The sequence below is a fragment of the Brassica oleracea genome, chromosome C6 (assembly GCF_000695525.1).
Source record: "Brassica oleracea var. oleracea cultivar TO1000 chromosome C6, BOL, whole genome shotgun sequence".
Taxonomy (NCBI): domain Eukaryota; kingdom Viridiplantae; phylum Streptophyta; class Magnoliopsida; order Brassicales; family Brassicaceae; genus Brassica; species Brassica oleracea.
The window spans coordinates 14,581,665-14,607,892 of NC_027753.1; the positions used below are offsets into that span (position 1 = coordinate 14,581,665).

The 26,228-nt window shown below is 36.9% G+C and overlaps 5 protein-coding genes, 1 long non-coding RNA gene and 1 pseudogene across 7 annotated transcripts; 3 read left to right on the forward strand and 4 right to left on the reverse strand.

The window, feature by feature from the left end:
- The first annotated feature begins 4,551 nt into the window (after nt 1-4,551).
- Nucleotides 4,552-5,124, forward strand: LOC106297556. The gene is made up of 2 exons (XM_013733772.1): nt 4,552-4,929; nt 5,020-5,124. Exons 1-2 carry the CDS (start codon nt 4,552-4,554, stop codon nt 5,122-5,124), a joined length of 483 nt encoding a protein of 160 aa, XP_013589226.1.
- Nucleotides 5,125-5,321: 197 nt separating this feature from the next.
- On the reverse strand, nt 5,322-7,187 carry LOC106299351 (choline-phosphate cytidylyltransferase 2). Its single transcript, XM_013735457.1, has 8 exons — nt 6,973-7,187; nt 6,763-6,876; nt 6,576-6,671; nt 6,438-6,480; nt 6,207-6,362; nt 6,039-6,107; nt 5,744-5,854; nt 5,322-5,643 (listed from the first exon to the last, which is right to left on the reverse strand). The coding sequence occupies exons 1-8, from the start codon at nt 7,098-7,100 to the stop codon at nt 5,509-5,511; spliced, it is 852 nt and encodes a 283-aa protein (XP_013590911.1). The 5' UTR covers nt 7,101-7,187; the 3' UTR covers nt 5,322-5,508.
- Nucleotides 7,188-10,786: 3,599 nt separating this feature from the next.
- LOC106299032 lies at nt 10,787-11,351 on the forward strand. 2 transcript variants are annotated; one of them, XR_001261653.1, is made up of 2 exons: nt 10,787-11,014; nt 11,118-11,351. It is a non-coding gene; the product is annotated as an uncharacterized LOC106299032 (long non-coding RNA). The 2 variants fall into 2 exon arrangements; XR_001261652.1 differs by having other exon boundaries at nt 10,789-11,008.
- Nucleotides 11,352-12,910: 1,559 nt separating this feature from the next.
- LOC106298581 (extradiol ring-cleavage dioxygenase-like) lies at nt 12,911-14,300 on the reverse strand. The gene is made up of 3 exons (XM_013734720.1): nt 13,933-14,300; nt 13,389-13,768; nt 12,911-13,314 (listed from the first exon to the last, which is right to left on the reverse strand). The coding sequence occupies exons 1-3, from the start codon at nt 14,167-14,169 to the stop codon at nt 13,125-13,127; spliced, it is 807 nt and encodes a 268-aa protein (XP_013590174.1). The 5' UTR covers nt 14,170-14,300; the 3' UTR covers nt 12,911-13,124.
- A 273-nt stretch (nt 14,301-14,573) lies between these two features.
- LOC106298268 (extradiol ring-cleavage dioxygenase) lies at nt 14,574-15,948 on the reverse strand. Its single transcript, XM_013734365.1, has 3 exons — nt 15,617-15,948; nt 15,053-15,432; nt 14,574-14,948 (listed from the first exon to the last, which is right to left on the reverse strand). Exons 1-3 carry the CDS (start codon nt 15,932-15,934, stop codon nt 14,756-14,758), a joined length of 891 nt encoding a protein of 296 aa, XP_013589819.1. The 5' UTR covers nt 15,935-15,948; the 3' UTR covers nt 14,574-14,755.
- Nucleotides 15,949-18,995: 3,047 nt separating this feature from the next.
- Nucleotides 18,996-22,740, reverse strand: LOC106300325 (protein FAR-RED IMPAIRED RESPONSE 1). Its single transcript, XM_013736445.1, has 8 exons — nt 22,425-22,740; nt 20,067-22,265; nt 19,948-20,001; nt 19,794-19,862; nt 19,652-19,714; nt 19,446-19,514; nt 19,309-19,356; nt 18,996-19,217 (listed from the first exon to the last, which is right to left on the reverse strand). Exons 2-8 carry the CDS (start codon nt 22,161-22,163, stop codon nt 19,164-19,166), a joined length of 2,454 nt encoding a protein of 817 aa, XP_013591899.1. The 5' UTR covers nt 22,164-22,265; nt 22,425-22,740; the 3' UTR covers nt 18,996-19,163.
- A 1,653-nt stretch (nt 22,741-24,393) lies between these two features.
- On the forward strand, nt 24,394-25,606 carry LOC106297557 (annotated as a pseudogene).
- The last annotated feature ends 622 nt before the right edge of the window (nt 25,607-26,228 follow it).

The following is a 26,228-nucleotide window of genomic DNA, read 5'->3' on the forward strand; positions in this document are numbered from 1 at the left end:
TTAACACGTTAATGGACGGATTTAAGGAGCAAATAAATGAAAACCAATGCAGTTATAGGGTTTTCGCAAGAGGCATCACCTCAAGAGAAGGGAAGCGGCGGCAGAATTTGTTTGTCGATTTACTAAGATGATGCAACCTGCAACCCTATAGACATTGGGCCTGAACAATATAGCAGAAACACGATAGGCCCACGAAGCAAAAGAAACAAATGATTCGTAAGTTAATATATGGAGCTGCCACGTGTCATAATTCGCCATCTTCTCCTTGATGACGTGGACGCACGAGGAGAGAAACAAGTCTGTTTTATTGTTATAGATAGATTATTATATTATAGAGTCAATTTATTATATTTATAAGATCAAGAGTGATTTGTAGATAAGTGATGATTTTGGAGCATTTTAGAGATATTTGGGACAAGCAACCGAGATGACCATCGAGCTCGACCATCGGTCGATATTGAGGAACAAATATCGATCGATGTTCACATCAGAACATCGATCGACAGCGAAGCGCGCATAAAGCTTGTTTGGTCACAGCCGACTTGAAGCCCAAGTCTTCACCATTTTACAATATTACCCCTGACGATTTTTAACCTAATTATATAAGCTTTTCTACTATGTTAGAGGCAAAGTGTGCTTTTCTTGTGTTTCTAGTTTTTTATTATTAGCAAAGGTTTTTAGGATTTTGATAGATTGGAGAGAAGATCCAAAGTTATAATTTGTGATTGGAACTCCATTAATATCTATTTACTATTCTAATGAAGTTTTCTTACCTAATTGATGTTATGAATTACTTAGCCATGTCTGAGTAGTTCCATTGTTAGATTTAGGGTTTAAATAGGTTATGAGGGATTAGCCCCAGCTATAGATTGCTGAGTTGTGATAATAGTCATTAGGTGTGCAGGTTTAAGCTGAGGCATTGCAAACGTTTCATCACGGCGAAATGCATTGACAAACAATGTAGTTGGAGGGTAATAGCTAAGAAACTCAGTGATTCTCCTACTTATAGTGTGAAGAAGGCAATTTTGGGACATGTATGCACTTCCGACGTTCGAGGACAGTACAAAAAACATGGTACATCAAAAGTGTTTGCAACGCTTTTGCGGTCAAAATACGAAAGACTCCACTGTGGACCTTGTGCAATGGAACTTCTGGAAGTATTGCGAACGGAATTCAGCTATACATGCACATACAGGAAAGCTTGGAAAGCGAAAGAACTAACAATTGCGTCTGCACAAGGAACAAAAGAGGAGTCTTACAAGATGCTACCACAGCACATCCACGTATTTAAATACGCAAATCCTGGAACAATCACCGATATTAAAACCGAAGTGGATAAAGAAGGAAAAACAAGGTTCAAGTATGCATTCATGTTGCTGAAGGCATGTATCGATGGGTGGAAGCATCTGCGGAAGGTCCTTGTGGTGGACGGCACCCACATGTACAGGGTGTTTGCTTACTGCCAGCGGGCAAGACGCAAACAGCCATGTATTCCATGTTGCTTTCGCAGTAGTGGATAGCGAGAACATGGATTCTTGGAAGTGGTTTTTCTAGAGGTTGTCAACTATTGTAGAAGATAGCTATGAATTAAGTATAATTTCCGATAGATGCGCCGCAATTTTTGCAGCTAAAGAGAAATGGTATCCACGTGCACACCATTGTATTTGTCTTGTACACCTTCAGTGAAACGTGTATGACAAGTATAAAGGGCTGCAACAGAAGGATATGGCCGGCAGAGCAGGGGAAGCATTCAAGGTCTCAGAATTTAATAAGCTCTATGAGCTTATAAAGCTTACTGATTGGAGATGTTGGGATTATTTGGAGAAAATCGACCGCAAGTTGTGGACACGTTCACATTTCGAAGGGAAGAGTTATAACATGATGACTTCAAACATTGCTGAATCTTTGAATAATGCTCTGATTCCAGTGCGTGATAGTCCAAGCCGCATGCGGTCAACCCGAGACCACTCTCCACACCTCTGACATGCTGCTATTATTTGCTGAGACCTTGGACAAACATCAATATCCACACTCATCAACTCCCAGAAACAAGCCATCTCATCTGTCACCCCTACATCTAGATTGTCTAGGTTCTCAGTATATTCGCAGTTTAGACCAGTGAGGTGCTCGAACTCAATTAGGGAAAACCTCAATGGTTCTGGACCAATAAGACACCATAGCTCATACTTCTTCTTGATATCGAGCTGGAAACAGAGCATGTAACGAACCAGCCTTGACTCCCATCCAAAGTTGAACTCCCGAAACTTGATGTACACTCCCAACCTTGAATTTTCCATCTCCTCCCATTCATCATCATGTAGAGCGGCCTTTACAGAAGGAAGCAACTTTGGGTCATCGGTATGATACGCAATGCTTTTCGATGGAATGGGCTCTTCCCTTAAGGTGAACATCCTCTTCGGAAGTTCTGGTAATTCCATTTTACAGCCTGCAAAACATTGAAAAACCAAAATTTCAAACACAAACTGAGCATAACAAACAAACCAACATGCGAAGACTTTTGGAAGACTTCCGGAAGACTTTATAGTCTTTCGAAAGTCTTCATGAAGTCTTTGGAAGTCTTCCGTAATATCTCCGGAGTCTTTCGAAGTATTCCAGTAGAAGACTAATCAAATCGAGAGAAACCCTTGTACATCGAACAAATGGGTGAACTGACAGTCGGAAAGCGGAGAAGTTGAGGTGCAAAACAGAGAACGGTCACCGACGACAGCTTTGGTTACAGATTTGCCAAACTCGACAGGAAAGAAGAAGTCACGACGGAGAAACGAACGGTTTCAGTTCAGAAATGATTCAACAGCAAAGAGAAACAACTTACTGGAAGTGGAATTCGACTACAACAGAAACGGTTTCAGATCTGAAAAAAAATCAAGCGGGTTAGTTTAATGTACTAAAAAACACTTCGGCGACGAAGGAGAAACAAGATTCACCAGAAAAAAAAACAAGATTACCAGAGGTGAAAAGGACAGAGAAGAGTTTCGCCGGAAATTGCCTTTATAATCGCCATTGAAATCGCCATAGAAATCGCCTCTAAGCAAACATCTAGGGTTTTCGCGTTTTTACAAAAAAAATTCTAAGAAACACCGAAAAGTGAAAAAAATACTATTTATATGTCCGTAAATTATCAGCTTAGGTTAAATATATGTTGGTGTATATTCGGTTATGTTAAAATTGAATGTAAAATTAAGGTCCGATTCGGTTTAGAAGTTACGAAGTCTTCTAATATAAATTGCACTGGAAGACTTCTCAAAAAGTCTTGTAAACCATTCGTTAAGAAGTCTTCTGGAAGTCTTCCAGACCCTATAATCAAATAACTATGCAAAATCCACTTTCTTAAACTTAAAAGAAATTTACAAAGTATTTAAATTAAGTTATTATATAGTCACTAAACACATAAATGTCAAGTTAAAAAAATTAAAAATATATATAAGATTTCAAAATCTTCCTCTAAAAATACCAACACTACTACAACATATGTTACCAAATCCGAAACCAAAAGCTATCATGACTCAAACTACATTCACTCATCTATGTTAAAAATAATTTAATTTTAGTAAAACTAAATTTCCATCATTTATAAATTCTTATTAATACATGATTTCAATTTTTTCTCTTTGGAAATATTTTCTTATAAAATTTACTAATTACTTTTAATATCTAATACATGAGCCCTAAAAGACTTCTGGAAGACTCCGATTTAGGCGGAAAATCTAAATTCTTCTAAAATTTAGCTGGGAACCCTAAATTCTACTAAAATTTAGGCGGGATGTGTTCGAAGACTTCCTAAGAAGCCTTCCGCGAGTCTTCCAGACCCTATAATCAAATAACTAAGCGAAAAAACACTTCATTAAGCTTAAAATATACTTATAAAGTGTTTAAATCAAGTTATTACATAATCAGTAAACACATATAGGTCAAATTAAACAAACAAAAATTATATATAAGATTTCAAAATCTTTACCCTAAAAATATCAACACTACTTACAAAACCCTAAACCAAAGACTACATGATTCAATCTACATTCACTCGTCTATGTTAAAAATAATTCATTTTTAATAAAACTAAATTTACATCATTTATAAATGTTTATTATTACAAGATTTCAATTTTTTCTCCGTCAAAATTTTTTTAATCAAAATTTTTAATTATTTTAAAAATCTAATGCACGAGTTCTCACCATCGCATAATTATAAGGGTCTCTAATTATAACCTGTAATAATCAAGATCGCTGTTAGTGGATTTAGCAGAATAACGGCATAACATAAATAAATAGTATTAACAATGTTGGATTCGGCAGTGGCGCACTACATGATTCCTGCGCCGATCGCAGTATTAGTGTTCCAACGGTAACTTTTTATACATGAAGTCAATTTATGTTATCCAACCACTAGAAGACACGTCCTCCAAAATATGACCCCAGCGGTCTTTCTTTTTTCTTGATCTTCACCTAAACTATAAGAAGAATGACTCAACCCAAAGTATCCAAGAAAACCAAAAAAGATCAGAAACAACAAAAGCTAAGAAAGTAAACAAAGATGGTGAAGCAAATAAGTCTAGAAGAAGAGAAGGAGAACTGTCCTCTTATAACAACAAAAATAGTTGAATACTTGCAACCTGTAATGTGTCAAGAGCTACTCTGCAAGTTTCCAGACAACTATGCATTCGGATTCGACTACACGCAGAGCTCTCTCTGGTCTCCTCTCTTGCCTCGAAACTACGCAAGCCCTTCCGATCTGAACTCCGACAGTTGCGTTTGTCGTAACCTTGAACTCGGAGAGTTTCAAGAAGGCAAGAAGATGATGAAGATTTCAATGAACAAGAAAATGAAGAAGAGTAAGTTAGTGAAACTAGACATGTCTTCGATAAAGAATGAAGATTCTCCCAATAGCGGCTGCTTTCCTTTTCATACTAAGGTAAATACATTGATGATGATCTTCTTTTTCTCTGTTATTTTTGTTCTCAATGTGATTTATATTCTATAATATATGTGGAGATTGTGTTAGGGATGGGATGGTGTGTTAAATGCAGCTTCAAAACACTTCAAGAAGTCAAAAAAGAAGAGAGATTCAATCGCTGATGTCAAGCTTCTCAACTTCTGCAATTGCTGAAATTATATATATCCCACTTTAATTTTAATTTTGTCTTTGGTTCTTGCTTTTATATTTCAAGTAACAATACTACGAGACCATTGATGGATAGATATGTTGATTTTATTTTGTTTATTTTTATTCGCTTATATATTTCTATGTATGGTCTCCACCATGTTATCATTTTTGAGTGTTTTGATCATATATTCTATATCAGTGACAGCTTTAACTTCTGCTGCATGTGAGTCTTAGAAAGTAACAACAAGTTGAACATAATAAAACAAGCAATACTAATGCCATAGCTGTGGAAACTCTTGAATCATTAGCCAAGAACTCTCATTTCTTTACTATCTTATTCTTTTTGTTGCTCTCATTTAAGGAACCTTCATGATCATTATGATAGTTTTAATCTCCTTTTGCAAACCCAGCGTCATCAAAAATCTGTTCCTCCTTGGCATTTGACAGGCCGTTCAAGCGCCGGTTCTCTTCTGACTCTTGCCTCAATAGCTTTTGCTGGATCCCATCTCTGATAGCTGTTCCCTGAAAAACACTCAACCGGAGACATCAGTTGACATATATGGAAACACTTTGAAATCTCCAAAGCTGAGAGAAACAAATCCATTCTGATGCTTTGGCATACCATTTTATGACAACCTTCCTCAAACATTTCGAGAAATCCAACAACCCAGCGATCAGCGTTTTCAACCCATTCGTCATGGTGAGTCCCAGCAGTTTTTGCTACGGTTTGTATCTGCCAAGAAAAATAAAAGATCCAGGATTCAGTAGCCATATAAGTGGTCACCAATAATATAACCTCTAGATGTAAGAATCAAAAAGGAGGGGTGACGCCCTCTGAAGATCATTCAACTACAAGTTACTGTGCATTCACTAAAGGAAGCAAAATCATTAAAGAATAAAGATTCACCAACTCCAACCTTCTCTTGCTGTTCTTTCACTTTCTCCTGTAGTTTCTTCAGTTTAACGTTCACTCTAAGCCTCTTCTCCTGTTTGTAGTAAACAAGTCCATAAGATTGTTAGTGCATCATGTTGGATATACAATTATAACATTAAGGAAAAATAAAAGAGAATAATGGAGAGCTTGCCTTAACGAAGCTGACACCGAGTTCTTCTCTTGAATATCCTCGGTCCAAATTACGCAACACATACTGGTTGTAATCTTTAACTATTCTCATGATTATGTCTGATGTCGATATCCCCTCTGTTCGTTTCGTTTCTTTAAACTTCCCGATCGACTTCACCTGCAAGAAACCAAAGCCCAAAACCGCTAAAAAACACCATGAGTCCGAAGAGATAACCAAAGGGAAGAAACTTACAAACTCATAAACATCGTTTCCAGCTCCACTAGCATCCGCATAGCTTGCACAACAAGAAACCAACAACAAATACAGTTAAAAGCTAAGACAAAACACAAAGTATTAACCTTTTTGCAATTGTTATTTGTGGAATCTTACGGAAGAGCATCGTGAGCTACGTAGTCGATCTTATGCTTATCGAGAAACTCTATGGTGAGAACCCATGGTGCATCTGGAATCACTTCATCGACCCACCTTGTTGACAACAACAACACCATATGAATAAAACCAACACACAATATATATATATATAAGCTACATATATAATCTATAGGGTTAACATTACTTGCAATGTCGGAGAGATTCATAACGCTCGGACTCCGTCATGACGGTCTTGCCTTTGAACTTGTTGGTAATCTTGTCGTTACAACATCCTACCAGCAGATATGTGTTCGGAAACCTAATTCATTTTGTTTATATGATTTAAGTTATATTGATCAAATTATCGATGGAAAAAAAATTAACCAGAGGGAGGGATTGAATGAAAGGTACATACGATTTTTTTGCTTGTTCGATGGCGCGAGCATGACCGAAGTGGAACAAATCGAAGATGCCATCAGCGTAGACTCTAACGGGCCGATCTGAAGCTGTTTCTGAAACTTTGTCGTCACCGTTAACGGCCATTGAAATTTTTTGTCGGAATTCTCTTCTTTTTTTTGGATTGGCTTCTTCTTCTTTAAATGTGTGTTTGTTCCTATTTTTCTTAGTGGCTTTCCCTCCAATCGCGCAATTTTTCTAAATTGGCTTCTTTCTTTTTTCTCCGTTTATACATTCTATGACTTTTCAATTTTGCATTTGTTTTGAATTTGCATTAAAATAAATAATAACGTGGGAGATCCATATTGATTTTAACATTTAATTAGCGATTCATTAATAGTTTTAGCACAAAAAAAAAAAGAGATTTGAACTTGCTGCTCATCTTGAAGCTCATTTTCCAAGCTTGCATATATGCACTTTGGAAGGAAAGAAATGCCAGGCTCCACAGCACAGCTAGTAGACCTTATGCAACTTTCCCAATGAATCTCACTCTGATTATTGTTAGATCGAATTAGGGTTGATGGTAGATGGTTGATTTAAATGGTTTGATGGTTTGTTTGAAGGGTAGGGTGTCGGCCAGCTAACTAGCTATAATTCCTCTGACTTGGATAAATGGATTGATTGGTCACACTAAGCTTGCGGAATTGTCTCAGATTCACTTCTCTCGTTCTGGATATGACATACTGAGTCAACTTGAGAATTTGTTGATTGTTTTGGATTCACACACCTCCACAATCAAATTGTTCATAAAACAAATGAATCACAAAATTTGAAATGAAAAAAGTTATGAATCACAAAATTTGAAATGAAAAAAGTTATGATAAGAATGATGATTGAGGTTTCCGAAACAAATTTGAAAATACTAAATAGAAAAGACAGACTTGATGTATGAACATCATAGAAAACATAAAATAGAAAAAGTGATAAATAGTTAGGTGGTGGTTGAGGTGATTGAAAAAGTGGAGTAAATGAAGGTGGTTGAGGTGATGGTGGTTTGGCCAAGTATTTTTTATTCACTTTCCAGATTCTGAATAAGGCCAACAATTCTCAATTAGCTTCTTGGACTTAGATTTCATAATAGACCTATCAAAGATTGCAAATGGGTCTTCTTTATGAACATTGTAATAATGCATCTACTCAGGTTCTTCATCCACAGAGTTGCATACAGGAAGTTGCATCCACTCAGGTTCATCCACAGAGTTGCATCCACGGGGTTGCATCCAAAACCAGTAGTCTTTTTCTCGGTTCAAAACTTTGTGAATGCGCCTGTAGCCTTTCTCTCGGTCCAGAACTTCATGAATGAGCCCAATAAGATTCAGAATAAATCTCATCGGCTAAACAACATCTCTTCTTCCCTCTGCTCTAGACCAAGAGATCATACTTTTTTGTCTACTACTCATCGGGATTGCATCATCCCTTCTTCTTTCAAGAGGATTTGTCATGTCCCTGATCCTAGATGGGACCGTCGGGGCGGGCCATATGGTTTGAGGAAACGTACCAGCTGGTCATGTGACCAAAAGGCAAGTGTTCCATGGCCGAAATGATAGTTAAGGAAATCAGAAGGCTGAGACTTAACCGAATAAAAATGGAAACAAAGTTAATCACGTTGGACGAGTTTAACAGTAGATGGGCGACGCAAACACGAAGCTCGACCAGCTAGACGGCGCTGAGACAGATTTCGGATAAAGTGATCCAGCTCGACCAGCTGGATAACTAGCTCACTCAGCTAGGTCAGCTGAGGGCCATTCTGATCGATTTCTCATATCAGTTTCTCAAAGAAACAAAAGGCAAAGGCCGAGAAAGAAAGAGAGAAAGGAGAGAGAGAGTTGGCCGACCATAACAAGGCGGTCGAGGTGATTTAGAGTTCTGGCGAGAAGGAGAACGTTTTGGGAAGACAAGGGACGTGTGGTATGGATACCAGAGGCAAAGAGAAAGGCATGGAGAAGGACTCCAACCCTCAGGAACACACGTCCAAGGTCAGTTGAGTGAGCAGGCGATCCATCGGCTAGACCATCGGTTAGACCAATCGAGTCTAAGGCTATGGGTGATTGGTTACATCCCTTTCTCCCCATGTTTATTGATTTATATTCTTCTTCTTCTTCTGTACATGTGATCTAAGTAATGGTTGGGATGGGTTAGAAGAACCAAGGCCAAGGCTGGTTCATACAATCGTAGTCCATAACCCTCCTGTGGGACGTACGCATGGCCGATCGGCCAAGTGTTTGTCCGGTTGGATCAGGCGGTTACTAAGTAACTGACTGTACATTTTCCTTAACCATTGCGACAGTTTGAGGCTTAGGCCGGATGTATCACTACAAAAAAAGTATACATTAATAGCACATTATTATAGCACGTTTTACCGAACTGCTATCGTAGATGATTTAGAAATTTCCGTATTATATAATAGCATTAGATAAACGCTATGATAGAGAAAAACCTAAAATAGCATTTAATTAATGCTATTTTAAGAAATACGTGAGCGGGAAAAATAAAATCACCAGTTTTACCAGTACTTAGCGGGAATTTAGATTTAAGCGCCAAAAATATTATTTAAGCGGCTTAATAAAACTACAAAAGACTTATAATAGCATTTTTATAATGCTAAGAAAAGCTATTTGAACCCCTTAACCTTAAACATGGTTTTAAACCCTAAACACTAAACACAACCCTTAAAACTCTAATCTTTTTCTATCATAACTTCAAATCTTAAAATTAAACTTAAAATTTAATCTTCTTGATCTTAAACTATAGTTTCCTAACCACATATCCTTAATCTTTAATCAATCTCTATATCCTAAATCATAACTTCAAACATAAATTATACATTATGTGTAAACATACAAACTTTTTAAATGATGACCAAACTTAAATATTAATTCTTAAAATAAATATCAATTTATTATGTTCAAAAATAACTTTAAACTTAAATTCCAAAGTACAAAGTATAAATTTTGAAATAAGGTATAAGTAAGAAAAATTATTTACAAAACAAATCATCAAAGATTGAAGGAAAAAAAAAGACAATTTATAAAGATTATATTCTTGCTACGATTTAGCTACGAAATACTACGAAATTTTTTGTAGGTCTTTATAAAATAGCCACGAAATGCCACGGTTTTTTTGTACATGCTTAAAACCCTAAACCCTAAAATTCTTTTAAACCCTAAACCTTAAATATAAACCTTAAAAATCTAAACTTTTTCATAATTTAACTTAAATCTTAAATTTAAATTCATAATTTAATTTCAAATCATAATTTAAACCCCAAATACTATATTCCAACCCCTTAATCAAAACTTTATATTCCATATACACTAAACTTTACTATACATACAATACTCTAAATATAAACTTCGAAACTAAAATTTTGAAAAGTTAACTACAAATCTGAAACCTAATATTCAAATCTAATATTTTCATACTTTGATCCAAAATCTTAAATCATAGTCTTGATATTAATCAAATATTTTCAAACTTAAACATCAATTCTTAAAATAAATATAAACTTATTATGTTCAAAAAAGAAAACTCTAAACTTAAATTATAAACTCGAAAATACAAAATTTTATATAAGGTATAACTAAGAAAAAATACTTAGAAAACAAATTATCAAATATTTAAGAACAAAACAAAAATAAAAATAGAAAAAGAAAGACAAAATTTCTGGCCAATCAGATTCAAATACCTAGATCACACTCTTAACCTTTGGATTAACTTAGATCTAAAGGTAGAGATTTATTCAATTTAATTTTTATTTTTTTCTTCTCTCTCTCTCACGACAGATCTCATCTCATCTCCTTCTCTGCTTTTTTTTCCCCGATTCTCTCTTCACTCTAACCTCTCATCCTCATATCCAATATCTCTCTTCTCTCTCATCTCTCTCAACGCCTCTCTCATCTCGCCCATCTCTCTCAACGCCTCTCTCATCTTACCACCACCGTGTCTCCTCCTCGTCTCACCACCACCGTTTTCCCCCTTGTCTCACCACCACCACGGTCGACGTCTCTCTCTCTCTCTCTCTCTCTCTCTCTCTCTTCGTATATGTGTATCTCCTTCTCTCTGTTGCTCTATTACGAATCTGATTTTGTTTTGTTTTTGGTAAAGATAGGAGGAGCCAAGGTTCATGGTGGCTGGAGGAAGCAAGGTTCATGGCTGCTGGAAGAGGGACAAGGCTATGGAGGAGGCGGCAGGAGTTTTTTCTTTAGGTTTAGGTTAGGTTTGGTTAAGTGTAAACCGAGTTAGGAAAATTGTAGTGGTCTGATTTTATTTTTTAATTTCTGGTTTAGTTTTGTAAACCAGAATTAATCTGTAAACCAAATAAAATTTATTTTATTTTCAGTTACAAAATAATTTTTAATTGTTATATTTCTAGTTATAGCTTTATATCAATGTCATTATATGTACATCATAACACGAATCAGAAGCTATAGTTAAGTTAATAATATCATATAAGTGTTGCTATCGTATCTGTATATTTCGTAGCATTCAGAAAACACTATCGTAGGAGGGGTACCTATGATGGCTGCCGTATACATAGCATTTGTGAATTCGCTATCAAACATCTACTATAGCATATTTCTCGCGCTAACAATGTACATATTTATTGTAGTGTATCAATCGTGCTCCAAGGCCAACAGGCTGGACGCGCACCAAGGTATGATCGGCCGAGACGTATATGATCGATTGGACCGGACGGCTAAAAGACAACATGGTGTTGTTCTGTTCCTAAACGGTTTCATGTGCCAAATCTTGGGCATGGGCGTTGGCCGGTTGTGGTAAGTAAGTCTAAAGCCCATGGGACAGACTAAAAGGTAAGCCGATTGATCCTATGTCTAAACTGTGCGGTCGGATTGGACTATGGGCGGCTCGATTGTGTTTTGGTAAAGGGTGATTGTACTTAGATGGGATCTGAGTATGGCAGCTCAATATATGTTGGATTTGATAGAGATTTATGAAGTAGATATTGAAACCGAACCATACATTGCTAGAATCGATTGATAGGTTATCTGATTGTGTCTAATGTTATGGTTTACGGTTTCAGGATCTGTGATTACTCGTGGTACGCCAAGGAGCCGTGAAGACTCGGTCAGTAGTGTGTAAGTTGTGTGGTGTTTTGGTAGATCGAATTAGGAATGAACTTATGATAGCCTATAGTGCAACTTAAACATATGTACTGAATCTCATTTTATGTTAATACAATCGATTTGCCCCATTGTTCATATATATTGGTTGAATTGTTTCTAAACCGCATATACATTGAAAATACTTAGAAAATTTTGGACCTAAAAAGAACCTAAGGATCGGATTGCATTTGGGTAAGGCCGCAGGTCCAATGGGGTTGAAAGCCAGGATCGGGTCTTACATGATTTGTCCTCAAATCCAGTTCTTCATGGATGATTAGACTGTCCACTCTCACCTTCCTTGTTGCTCTTTGGACCAGGGTGTTGTCAATGATTCCATGCACACAAAAGCTCCCTCCTGTCTCAAAGACATAATGTTAAAGCCCTTTAACATACCATAGATGCTCCATGAGACAATATCTTCAAAGGTGCTGCAATGTATGAAGAACTTGTTCGAGTGCTGCAATGATATGTTTGTATCGTATTCTTGGCAAACTTTTAAGAAACTTCTTCACAAGCTTTTGGTTCATCAATGACTTCACCAAGTGCTATGGATTTAGAAGAAATTTCATAGCCACTTTTGCTCATCAGACTCACTCTCAAAGCGTAAACCTTACCTGGTACGTTGATTCTCTGTTTTTGGATATAAATTGAAGTAACTGTTTTACTCTATCACGTGGATCGTCAGAGTCGGTTGAACTCGTGAGCGGCGCAACGATTCATGCCAAAAATGGGATGTGGTGCAAAGTTAAGAGAAGAACAGAGTAAAATAAGATAAGCAAAGAAAACACCATTCTTTGTGTAGGTAAAAAGTGGAAACTCTTAACTTACAAGACAAGGAAGCAGAATGTATACTTAAGTTAATTGCTAGAGTAGAGAATCGAAATTATTCAATGAAGGAGTTGTATTTTGATACATATGGATAATTAAAGAGAAGTGAAATACACAAAAGCTTATTAAGAGAAGAGACGCAACAAGTGAATGAAGTGTTTCAGAGGGAAGAAGTGAATCTATAAGAAGAATAAGACAAAGTACTTGTCCAGCTTGTGTGGATTTGCTCTGCCTTTGCATCATCACCTGCCGCACCCATTGCAACGTGTAACGGGTACAAATGCTCAGGCCATGGATGCGCCATTCTAGGGTTCGGAGCTTTCTCATCCCAATCATTCACATCTCCATATCTGGAACAAACAATGATTCTTGTAACATTAACCAGTAAGAAAAGATGTTTGTTATTGGTAGCAATCGTTTCAACCTTCCTTGAAGGAGAGAGTCTCTGAGCCAAAGATCAAACTCTAAAGCCCAAGAAACCGAAGAGTCAGTAAAGACGTTATAGCCGCGCTTGCTCAAGTTATGAGTAGCACTTCCAGAGCCAATGATAAGAACACCTTCCGCTTTCAGTGGAGCCAATGATTTGCCCATGTTGTAATGGTAACTCCCATTTTGAGATGACTGAACAGAGAGCTGGCAAACGGGTATATCCGCCTCTGGGTACATCAGCATAAGAGGAATCCAAGCTCCATGATCAAGTCCTCTATTTGTATCTTCATCAACACGCTTCATTCCTCCTCCTACCATTAGCAGTTCTTTAACCCTCTTTCCGAGTTCAATAGCTCCTGGTGCTTCATACTTCAGCTGCAAGAATCATAAGTTAGTTGACCACAAATATTGAAAACTAATGCGTTTCTTTTCTTAAACGATCTGCTATCTGGTTAGGGTTTAGGACAAGCCCTAAGATTGTCGGTGAGACAAAAGTTAGGGTTGGCGTAAGAAAGAAAGCGGAATAGAGAGATAGAGACCTTGTACATAGGCTCAGGGAAACCATTGAAGTCGTGGATGGTTGTATTACGGAGAACAGTGTTGACGGATGGGAACTCGGTGTCCCAGTGTGCAGAGATGACTAGAATAGATTTGGGTTTGTGTTGAAAAACTTTGTGGGACCATGATTTGAAGAAGTCTCTGGCCTCCAAGCTGTCGTCTATGCTCAACCTGGGAGTTCCGTGAGATAAGAAGAATGTTTGATTCACTTTCTCCATTGAGTCTCCCTCTCTCTCTTACTATGTGTGTGTGTTCTTGTCTTCTTGATGATTCTTGCCTCTTTTTCACCTGAGTATTCTCTGCCTTTCTATTATTATGTGGGGAAGAAAGATAGGGAGGGGCCACACCCACCAGACCCAACCGAGTATACTTTACACGATTACACATATGCTTTTTTGAAGTGGACATAAATCATCAAAAAAGAAAGAGAGAGAGTGAAGAAATGTTTTCATATGAGAACTTTGTAAGAAACCATAAAGAAAATTATCATTTTATGATTGAAATAATTTTTTTAATTAAAACTTAAATATAAGTTAATTATATTCAGAAACTAATACTGTTTTGTTTGAGAACTTTAAAGTTTAAAGCAATGGATGTGCTCCATTTTTTTTCATACATCAAAGACAATCCAATATAATGTATATATAAACCAATTACAGACTTGTTTTCTTCTTGTCGTTCACAAAGTAGATTTTGTATTTGCATACAAGGAAAGATTTGGATTATTGTAAATAGATGAAATACACAAAGCGTATATTAAAAGTAGAGACAGAACAAAGTGAAGGAGATAGACATGAAATATTTTCAAAGGGAAGAAGTGAAGCTGTAAGATGAATAAGACAGAGTACCAAGCTGCCAGCTTGTGTGAATTTGCTCTGCCTTTGCATCACCACCTGCTGCACCCATTGCAACGTGCAGCGGGTAAAAATGCTCAGGCCAAGGATGCGCCATTTTCGCATTTGGGGCTTTCTCTTCCCACTCATTCACATCTCCATATCTATAACACACATAATACGTACAATCAATGATTCTTGTAACACTAACCAAAAAAAATAAATATATATATATATATATATATATATTTGTAACTGTAGTTTATACCTTCCTTGAAGAAGAGAATCTCTGAGCCAATGATCAAACGCCAAAGCCCAAGGAACAGCTGAGCCATTAGTTATATTAGAGTCAAGCTTCCTCAAGTTGTGAGTAGCACTTCCTGATCCAATGATAAGAACACCTTCGTCTTTAAGTGAAGCCAATGCTTTGCCCATGTTGTAATGGTAAGTCCCACTTTGAGATGATTGAACAGAGAGCTGGCAAACAGGTATGTCCGCCTCTGGATACATCAACATAAGAGGAATCCAAGCTCCATGATCCAGTCCTCTGTTTTTATCTTCATCAACACGTTTCATTCCTCCTTCTCCCATTAACAATTCTTTTACCCTCTTCCCCAATTCAATAGCTCCAGGTGCTTCATATTTCAGCTGCAAGTTTCAAAAATGACCACATAGATTGAAACTTTTTGATATAATTGACCACAGATTGAAAATTGATGTGTTTCTTCAACGGTGGGTAGGGCTTAGGATAAAACCTAATTCATCTAGATTCTGGGTGAGACAAAAGTTTGGGTTCTGGTAAGAAAAAAGAGGAAGAGAGAGAGAGAGAGACCTTGTACATGGGATCAGGGAAGCCATAGAAGTCGTGGATGGTGGAATTGCGGAGAACAGTGTTGACGGTTGGAACTTTTGTGTCCCAATGTGCGGAGATGACCAAGATCGATTTGGGTTTCTGTGGCAAAACTTTGTTGGTCCATGATTTGAAGAACTGTCTCGCTTCCAAGCTATCGTCAATGCTCAATGTAGGAGAGCCATGAGATAAGAAGAACGTTTGATTCACTTTCTCCATCGAATCTCTCTCTCTCTCTCGTGTTTTGGTCAAATCTTGATTCTTGCTCTCTGTTTCACCAACCAACTCTAAAGGTTTCATTTCTTTTGTCCTCCAGTTTTTCTTTTAACCTACGGGCCCACCCACCAAACCCAAATTCGTGTTTTTTTTATATATAGAATATCCGGTTAGAAACTCTGACACGACATTGTCCCACCGAGCTCATCATTTTCTGGCCAGATACATCATCTCTACATCTTGTTTTAGTTTCTAGAACCGACCCTTAAAATTAGTTTCCGTAGCAAATCAACTAACCAAACTTAGCAGGAAACGTGGATGTGTTTTGCTGTAGCCTAATCTAATAATTACTTTGTTGTAATGAAACTAGTTGTCTCGGATTAACAGACTTTATACGAAAATCTATACTTTAAAAAAAAAAATTTTTGTTATGTTCCCTTAAAAATGTATGTCAAATTTTTTCCAAAGAGACTCCTAAATTTACAAAGGAAATTTAATTCTCACTAATAGTAATTTTATCTTTTGGTTTTTGTGCTTAAAACTACATTAATTTAATCCATTGAATCTATGATCAGTACAAAAATTCATACCAACAAAAAAAAAAAAATTCATACCAGCAATCAAAATTTTAATTTTATTAACAGGTCTAAATCCATTATTTATCTATACTGATAAAGTTAACTATTCTCTCTTGTTAGTGTGCCACTTCAACACACCATATTCTTCCTTACGACACATGGCAGACTCTTCTCGATCATGAAAAATGTTACGCAAGTCTCCATGGGCTTCGTACACCACTTCTAAGCCCAACCATAGTTTACCATATCTCACTATCGTTGTCTCACATGTTTTAGGTATAGACTGTTCGTAACTCCTTTGAAACGCTTTCTCTTTTCATCCGGTTAGAGCATCTCCAATGAGACTCTATTTTTTCCTCTATAATTTACACTAAAATAGAGTAACTCTATTATAGTGAAATATGGAAAAATGTCATATTTTACTCTATATTTGGAGTGGAAAAGTGACATACTTCTATATTTCACTCTATAATAAAGTAACACCATTGAAATAAAAGTTACACTATAATAGAATTACTCTATTTTAATGTAAATTATAGAGGAAAAAATAGAATGTCATTGGAGATCGTCTTATATACATTCAATAACTCTTCTCGTTATGTTTTTCAATCCAGGCGTCCCACTATGTACTGTTAAATTTCACTTCATCACATCTCTATGTTTCTGATTTTTTGGTCTATAAACAGGGATTAAGATGTCAACAAATCTCATCTCTTCATCAACTTCAGTGCTTTATTTACTTTCAACCCCAAGAACAATGGTGAATTACCATCTCCTTCATGTGGCGTGTCTACTTTTTTATTTGCAGGCACACAGTGTGAAGAAAGGAGGAGAGATCATGGCTATTGACTTTTTTTTTTGTTAGATGAAAAGTTTTCCTACTCTTTGAAATCATAGATGCAGGAAAACACATCTATGATTTCAGACTTCTTTACAATACATAATGGGGTTTTAATTATTATATTTTAATTCATAATTATGTTTTTTCCTTTAAAGTGTTTACTAGTTGTGTAGTCCGTCCCCCAAGAAAAACAGTTTTACTAATTAAATGTTGTGTTGAGACAGAAAGTGTTAATAACTTATACTTAGTTTTACCGAACGACAAAACAATGACCACACTCGGAAAACTATCATTACTATTGAAACAAAATATATTAACGCAATATAATATTTTGCATAAAAAAACAAAATATATTTGCAAAAAAAATACAACAAAAAAATAATAAAAAGTAGACAATCTTCGCGTAGCACAGACACACCACTAATATTCTTATAAACAAAAAAATCTATATCAAAACTAAAATAGTATTGATCATTATGAAACCTATCAATTAAAATGCATAAAATAAAAACAATGCATTTGTTTTATACAACAAATCAAATAGTTTATTTACTTTTAAGTACGATTATAAAATATACGAAAAATTTAATCAATATAAAAAAAATATTATAATATTTTCTATAATGGTCGGGTCAACGGTGTCGGTTCATAGGTTAAAGGCGTTCGGATTTTTAATTAATGGGGTTTCATAAAATCTGAATTTTGTGTAAACATATAAGTTGGTAGAACCTTTTATAGAATGCTACATGAAGAACATAAGCTAATCCGAATTATATACGGCCACAGGATTTACATGTTAGACTCAAGGTATGGATATAAAAAACATTGCTTATATCTTAATTTGTCTATAAACAATATATATACCCCACTAAAGAGAGTTAAAATCATTTATAAAAATAAAATGCTTTCTTCGCACCATTTAAATGTAGACACACTATTAGTCCTCATCAATCAGTTTCAGTTCGGGTATTTTGGCTTTTGGTATTTTGGTTCTAGAAATTTAGGAACCGTTCATTTACTTACAAAGTTTGGTTCTATTTCAGTTGGGTTATTTTGGATTTTGGTTTGGTTCAGTAGCAAAATTGAAAATCACCTAATATGCAAACAAAATTTTGGATCCAATTCAGTTCCAGTTCGATTCTTGTTTTTGGGTAATTATGGATTTATAGATAAAAATATAATTTGGGGTTTCAGTTTAACTATCGGAAAATTTGGATTGTTCAGATAAAAACATCGGATAATTTGAGTAATTTTTAACATTTTGAATAAAAAATATTTGGTTTAGTTGGCTATTCAGATAATTTGGTTTATAAATAGTATTTTAGGATATTTGGTTATTTAGAAATTAAGTACAATTAATATTTGTAAGTATACAATTTGTATTTTAAAAATTCAGGTACCCATTTGATTCTTGGTTCTGTCTCAATTTTTTTGGTTCTAGATATATGATCTGCTCGGTTATTTAAGAAGTTCAATTCAATTATGGTTTCGGTTTTTTCGGTTTAATATGATTTGGTTCGTGGCTTACAGATAAATGTACTCAAACTTATACACTAATTTATATAAAAATTCATTAAAAACTGCATTAAAACATAAAGAGAAGGCTTGGCTGTTTGGACAGCATTATTTTTTTTTTTCTGACAACGAACATTTATTACTTAAACTTAAACTTGAGAAGGCCGGGTAATCATACCGCCAGAACAGAACAAGCGTATGGACAACGTTATTAAAAGATGCCCTTCTATTTAATGACATAAAACCAAAATGCACAACATTTCAGCCATATAATATTCATACATGATAAGGGATCACATAATATACATAAACCAAACTAAAAGATTTTATTTGTTCTTGTCAATTGCAACTCAGGTCCAATGGAAGATCTGTTGAGTTTCTATAGCTGTCTTGATGAACTACCAGGCAACTGGGCAGATCTCAAATGCTCATCCTGAAAGAAAAGGAAAAAAACCAAGTGGGTTAAACCACAAAAAGAAAAATTATCATTCCAAGTAAAGCAGCAACTTTTATGGAGCTGAAACCTGTAAATTGTAAGCGAAGTTGGGAGGAGGCCTGAAATCCATTTGACCCTGTAGCAGGAAAAGCAAGAGATCACTCATAACATTACATGGTTCTAAAATAAATTAAGAGTTTATAAAGTATGGAAGCATAAATGTACCAGCCCTGGCATGGCTTGCTGGTTCGTGAAGAAGCTATCCTGCACTGGTGCTATGGAGTTCAGTTGTCCCTGAAATCATAAGAACATAAACATGACAATCTCATTTCACAAGAATTTATACTTGGCACATATATAGGTAAGGCATCATAGGTGGTGTTTTTCTGATTTCAAGCATTTATGTGTATATATATATATAATAAACCCACCAGGCCTTGTATGGTTCGTTGATTTACATAGTAGCCTTCGTGAGGTGGCTCCATTAAATTTAACTATATCCACAGTTAAAAACAGGTTTAGTATACATGAGAATTGCTTAGCCAGGTTAAGTAATAATAATAATCAACATACCAATCCTTGAACGTTCTGTTGAGGACCATAGTAACCACTCATACTCATTCCCTCTGAACTTATATTTTCCTACACAAAACAATCACAAGAACCAGCAGCAGACTATATAAGGCCATCAAGAATGAATAGGAGAAGAACCAAAGAAAGCACAAACCATTGGTTGCAAGCTCGGTTGAGATTCGAGCATTTGGCTAGCCTCTGGTTGTCCCTGCACAAGATCAATTTGAGTATCAAATAATAAATTTGCAGACAAGTCAATAACAACTGACCCACCTTTCTTTTCCTAACAACAGTCTTCTTCTTTGTTGCTTTTACAGCGGCCAATACATGGTTTTCTTCTTCGTGAGCACCATTATTAAGCTGGCTATTAGACTCAGCGAAGTTGTTTCTAGCATGGTTTAGGTCGACACAATTTTTCAGGGTCTCAACTAGTGTGCGCAATACTATGTTGTAGTTTTCTTCTGAGACACAACCTTCCTCGCTCAATTCAATGGCTCGACAACACAAATCATTATACCGCTGAACTCTGGTCTGTATCTGGTCTGCTCCTCCACTCTTGGCATCTTTTGTCCACCTTTTCAAAATATACCGAGGCGGAACGCTAGCAAAGCCACACATCTGCAGAATCATCAAAGCATGCCGACAGAGAAACCCTTTGTATTCAAACATATAGCAGAAACAGCAGAGTTCTGACTGAGTTTTGCTCCACGTCACAAGGAACTCGTCGTCTTTTTCACAGTCTTGAACTCTGAACGTCACCATGTTTTCGTCTTCTTTTTCCTTTCTAGGATGGCAAGCGACAACCCCCAAGACCTCGACTTGGAATTTCTTGAATATCGTGTGGGTGTAAGTTGCTGCCATTTGCTTCTCCCAGGGAGAGGGAGACTTCAACGCGGGTTGCTTGTGGCAAGTATCGAAATCCGCAACGGATTCCTCCTCGTACCTATTCTGCAGCATCACACCGTACAGCCTCAAGAACTCTTTCAGCGTTATTTTCTTATGAACGTACTTATCGAAGAAAGAGTTGACACTTTCTGCACGCTGAGATGTCGACATTCCCGCTAGAAACACCTCGCTCATAAAAGTGGGCACCCACTTCTGGCGGTGTTCGTGCAACCATAGCAGCCATTCATCATTCTCAAGTCCAAACTGGCTCACCATTTTCCACCATCTCATATCGAACTGATCACTCGTCCACGATCTGAAGATGCACTTATTGAATTTCCGCAAGAAGTTCTCGTGCCGTTTCATCACATGGGAGAAGTATTCAGGAAGCTTTTCCAACACATGCCACAACGCAAAGCAATGGCGAGTGTTCGGTAACAGCTCCGAAACCGCAGCCATCAAGAGTTTATCTTGGTCAGTGAGTATAACTTTAGGAGCTCGAGCACCCATTGCTCGAAGCCATGTTTTTATCAGCCACGCAAATGTCTCCGTAGACTCATCAGCAACCAATCCACAGCCAAGCAGCATAGGCTGGGAATGATGGTTCACCCCAATAAATAAAGCTAGAGGCAACTTATCGTTAAACTTGACATAAGTAGTATCAAAGGATACAACATCATTAAAACTCACGTAATCATCTCTGCTCTTAGCATCAGCCCAAAACAGATTTCTTAAACGTTGCTCCTCGTTTAAGTCTATGGCATAAAAGAATCTGGGGTTTTCTTTCTTAATACGCTTAAAGTACTCAAGCAGTAGTTGAGATTCTCCTTCTTCCAAAGCCAAACACCGACGACCCTTATCAACCTCACTGGTCTGAAGAAGAAGAAGCCCCTTGTTGTTCTTATATCCCCCAGATTGTCTCGACATCTCAACATACATTTTCCTGGTCCGTTCACTAACGGCGTGCAAGATGTCGATATTATTCTTCTCAGCTAACTTGATGTTCCTCTGAATCCGGAAATGATAAGCAAGAGCAGGTAGAAGCTCGTGGTTATGTTCTTTTATAAACTCATGAATGATCCATCTCCCATCCGATTTTCTCTTCACATGCATACTTGCCTTGCAATCTGTTTTCTTCACACTCGACCTTCGACCACTGCTACTACCACTCTCAGACTCGGGGGTGGAACCGTATCTAGAACAAGCAAACTTGGCGTCGATGAAATCTTTAGTCTTCTTGGACCGCCTGCTGTTTTTAATGGAGGTAGTAAAGCCCATGGATTTGGCGTAGTCTTGGTAAAACGTATAAGCTGCCTCGTGTGTGTCGAAGGCAATACCATCCCGTGGCTCAAGATCAAGAGCACCAAGATGTCCTCCTGTTCTGAGATCATCAACAATAACTCCTCCTACATCTTCGTTGTTATTATGAGATTCAACCATATTTGCATCACTCATCTGATTGTTATTGCTCTCTTGCAAATCCATCTTCAACTTAGCCACATCTGGATTCACTATAAAGTACCTTATTAACACACTCGGAAGCAACTAGAGAATCCTCCCAATAGATAACACTTACATGATTAGCACCTGGAAATGTAAGAACCGAACTTCATAAGTATTTTAAGCATAAAAGATACATACTTTCCTTTAGCTAACACACACATAGCAATAGGAAAGTGAAGAACTTTCAGTAGTAACATGACAAGTTCTAGTCCATAAGACACAGCAGAGAATAAAGAAGCTTACTTTCATTGGGTATTAAGCACAAAAGATACAGACTTTATGTATCATAAGGCAAGAATCCACGAAATTTCAGGAATTTTTTAAGACTTTGGATTTGCCCATTTTCTCGGCCACCCAGACAGCGACAAAGGGAGGGAGACACAGAGAAAAGAGAAAAGAGAAAACAGCAGAGCAAAGAAGGCGAGTGGGGAGGCAAAGAAGGCGAGTGAGGAACGCAAGGAGCGTGAAGGAGTAGAGAATTTAGGGTTTCTTTTTAGAATTTTTAGGGATCTCGGGAATGTTTGGTTTCTTACAATCGCCTTTTCCTCACTCCACCCAGCGTTTGTTTCCAACGCGTCTTTTTATTTCAGGCGCGTCTGGCGTTCTGAGCGCGTCCCTGCGTTTGGATTTTGATGCTCTTCTTTTTCATTAGTCAAGTTGACTTTTGACACAGTCAAAGTCTCAAAAGTTCAAAACTACTGAATAATTATCTGTTTTTAGCGGCTCCATTTTCACTTGTTTACACTTATCAACTAAGCGACTCCATTTTCAAAGAAGGAAACCGAAAAATTGAAGAGATATGTTGTAGTTTTGCTCTTAATCTTTTTTTTCTTACCATCGACATACAGACTCACTAAGACTGTGTGAATCAACTTAGTAACTTTGAATCCATGTGAACGACGAATGACGTTTGCTTCTAAACATTGCGTGTTAAGCTGTCAACCCTTGTGTTCTTCGTTCTTGGTACATGAATAATCACAGAGTGATTAAAACTCCCTCTTAGGATCCGGATGTCTTCTAAATAACTTATGTATGCTAGCCATTCTGCAGGTTTAGAAACCATCTTTACCAATTGGAAACAGACTGTTTTAAACGTCACATGAAATTGTTGTAGATTTCTCATACTTTCAAAAACTCAGATGAAAGCCTCCAACTCGGCATGTAATGGAGAAAAACTAGCCCTTGTATTTCTCGCCCCCATCAAACCATCAAAACCCTCTAAAAGGGTATATCATCCTTGTCCTGAAAAAATATTATGGGCTTTCCATGATCCATCTGTGAAAAATCATCATCCCTGAATCGAAAGAAATGCTGTCAAAATTGTTTCTTCCTGTTGTGTAATTTGTTGTGAGAGTGATGCATGTGCCTCCAACCATGTTGCAGCTTATGTTTCTCCAAGCTTAACAATATCTTTAGGATCCACATATATATTACTGAAAACCATGCTATTTTTAGCTTTCCAAATATACCATATAATCCATTCAAATTGATGAATATCCATATTTGGTACAATTCTCCCAAACAAGTGATCCATATTTGCTAAAAATGGATTGAAGTGGAAAAACTTGTGAGTTCGAAGGAATACTCGAAAGAGCCCAAACTTGGACAAACGGAGGACATTCAAAGAATAAATTATTCACTCTTTCTTCTTCTGCTCCACAACGTGCGCATTGTAAATCTGTTAATTAACTGTTAACGGGATGACTAGGATGTTTAGTTGGCTGATGAGTCAGATTAATCAATAATTACGCCAAATCGAAAATAAGATTATCAACATTATCAATTTAAGCCCTTTATAATCTGATTTTCGATTTGGCCCAATTATTGACTATTCGGACTCATCAGCCAACTAAGCATCCTAGTCATCGCTGTTAACAATTAATTAACAGAGTTCATGATTAGCGGCGACTTATATAATTCGGGCATGAATTTCAAATTTATGTTTAGTGGAGGTATGTTTTGGCACGTCTTAAAAGTTCATGCACTTATTTTCTCGGCAACCCCTAGTTCAGGCATAAATAAGCCGTTTTTCTGTTTTCACAGTATAATCACTGAACTGGATCTTCAATCTGCTTTTCAAGGTATCTCCTATGCTCAGCTTTGGCCTTGCTACCGCAACCTACTCAACCATAATGAGACACTACGACGAGGGTTTCAGATTGTTCTTTTTGGAACATCATCGCCCGTGATATCGCTCGAAGTGTTATGCGTGATGGCAGATTCCAATCTTACTTGGCTTTGGGAGGACCAGCATGGTTAGATCTTTCATCCGATTAGCATAGATCGTCGTCTTTGACATCGTACGCTTAGGCTTCGATCTGGTTACTAACAGCAACTCTGAAGATGAGGTTTATGTTTACTTAATCTCCAAGAAATTTCTGGGAGAGACACGTGTTCTTGTCTGAAACAGCAACAGAGGTTTGACCAACATTTTTTTGTATACTTTCGCTGAGGCATTTCGTCGAACATTTATACCTCCCCTTTTATAAACCTCTTTCGTATTTTATCTCCGTGAAATGGATAAGCTTCTTAAGAATCATCATTTTGCTACACACGCCATCGCCGCATCAGCCTCTGTCTCGCTGGGAACTGCTCTCGCTTACACTCTAGAGACCATCAAAACCATCATCAACAGTGGTTTCACCCATGATCACAAAACTGCTTAGACGATACAATCTTGATATGAATTCGTTGACACAAACCGTCAGTTTGTTATCAAACACCCAACCATGGCAGCCGCATTGCAAAAGTACCACTGGAACAGGAAACCCACCGTCAGCCATGGATGTTAAGAGACCCCTAGATGTTGCATCACTTGAAGGAGTGAGAGCGTTATGGAGAAATCTTCTTTCAGGTCTTATAAGAGATTGTCTTTACGGAGGAGTGTTCTTCGGAACATGGTAGTTTCTTCACGAGGCAATGATCGGTTGGAAAGCAGTCGGAACGAATCCTCTCCCCAGGTAATTTTAAACTACTAGTTTTATCATTTAAGTGTAGTGATTGTTTAATGATCGTTGAGTTTCAGTTCTGAAGAAGAAGTCGGGCCTTTATCTCCGGTAGCTATTAGCATTGCCGCTGGGTTTTCTGGTGCCATTGCAGCTGCAGCATCTCATAGCTTTGACACAGCAAGAACACGTGCTCAGTGTGTAATATTGCCAAAGGTAAAAAAAGAATATGGGTTTTTGGTTGGTTGTCATACAAGAAACATGAAAACTCATCTAGTTTGGTTTCTGTTGATTTTACAGTATATGACAAAAGAGAGGAAGTTTCTGAAATGGAATAAACAAGGAAAGAGATTAGAGAGATGGACAGGTATCCATCATACAGACAGAGGGATTGGAACAAGGATGGCTCGAATCTGTGTTGCATCCACTGTTATGGTTGGATGCTATTACTTAGCTGTCGATTTATTGGTTCCAAAGTGAAAACCAACAGACATCATACACTGTCTCCAAATCTGTCTTGAATTGATCAAACATATCAACTTTGCTACTTTGTAGTATAGCCATCATTTTGTTTTAGGGTGTGATTGGTAGTGGATGTAGGTGCTGTCCACAGCTCTATTTATTTATAGAGCACTAAATTCACATCAATCAAGCTTTAATAAAAAAATTTTAAAATCACAGCTCTTGAAATAATCTACAGCTGTACAAGTGCTCTGCAGAGCCAAATATCCAAAGCAATATTTTAAAGTTTTCCATAAAATTCTACAGGAATAAAAGTTAAAGCCACAGTAAAAAAAATTGTAGATTTTTTTCTACAGCAAAATTTTTAAGGGAGTTTTTCAAAACCAACCTACTTTTTCAAGTCAAATCCAAAATCAACCCTTTTTTTTGTCCATACTATTCATCAATAAAATTTCCATATTATCCCTACGTTTTTGAATTATTCACAAAATTGTCATTTTTATTTATTTTTTTATTAATTTCGAAATTAACAAAAAACCAAATACACCCTAACCATTTCTTCTTATTTACAAAAATGCCATCATCATCAATTTTTCCAACCACCATGAACCACCATTTTTGTAGAATTCAATTTTCAACC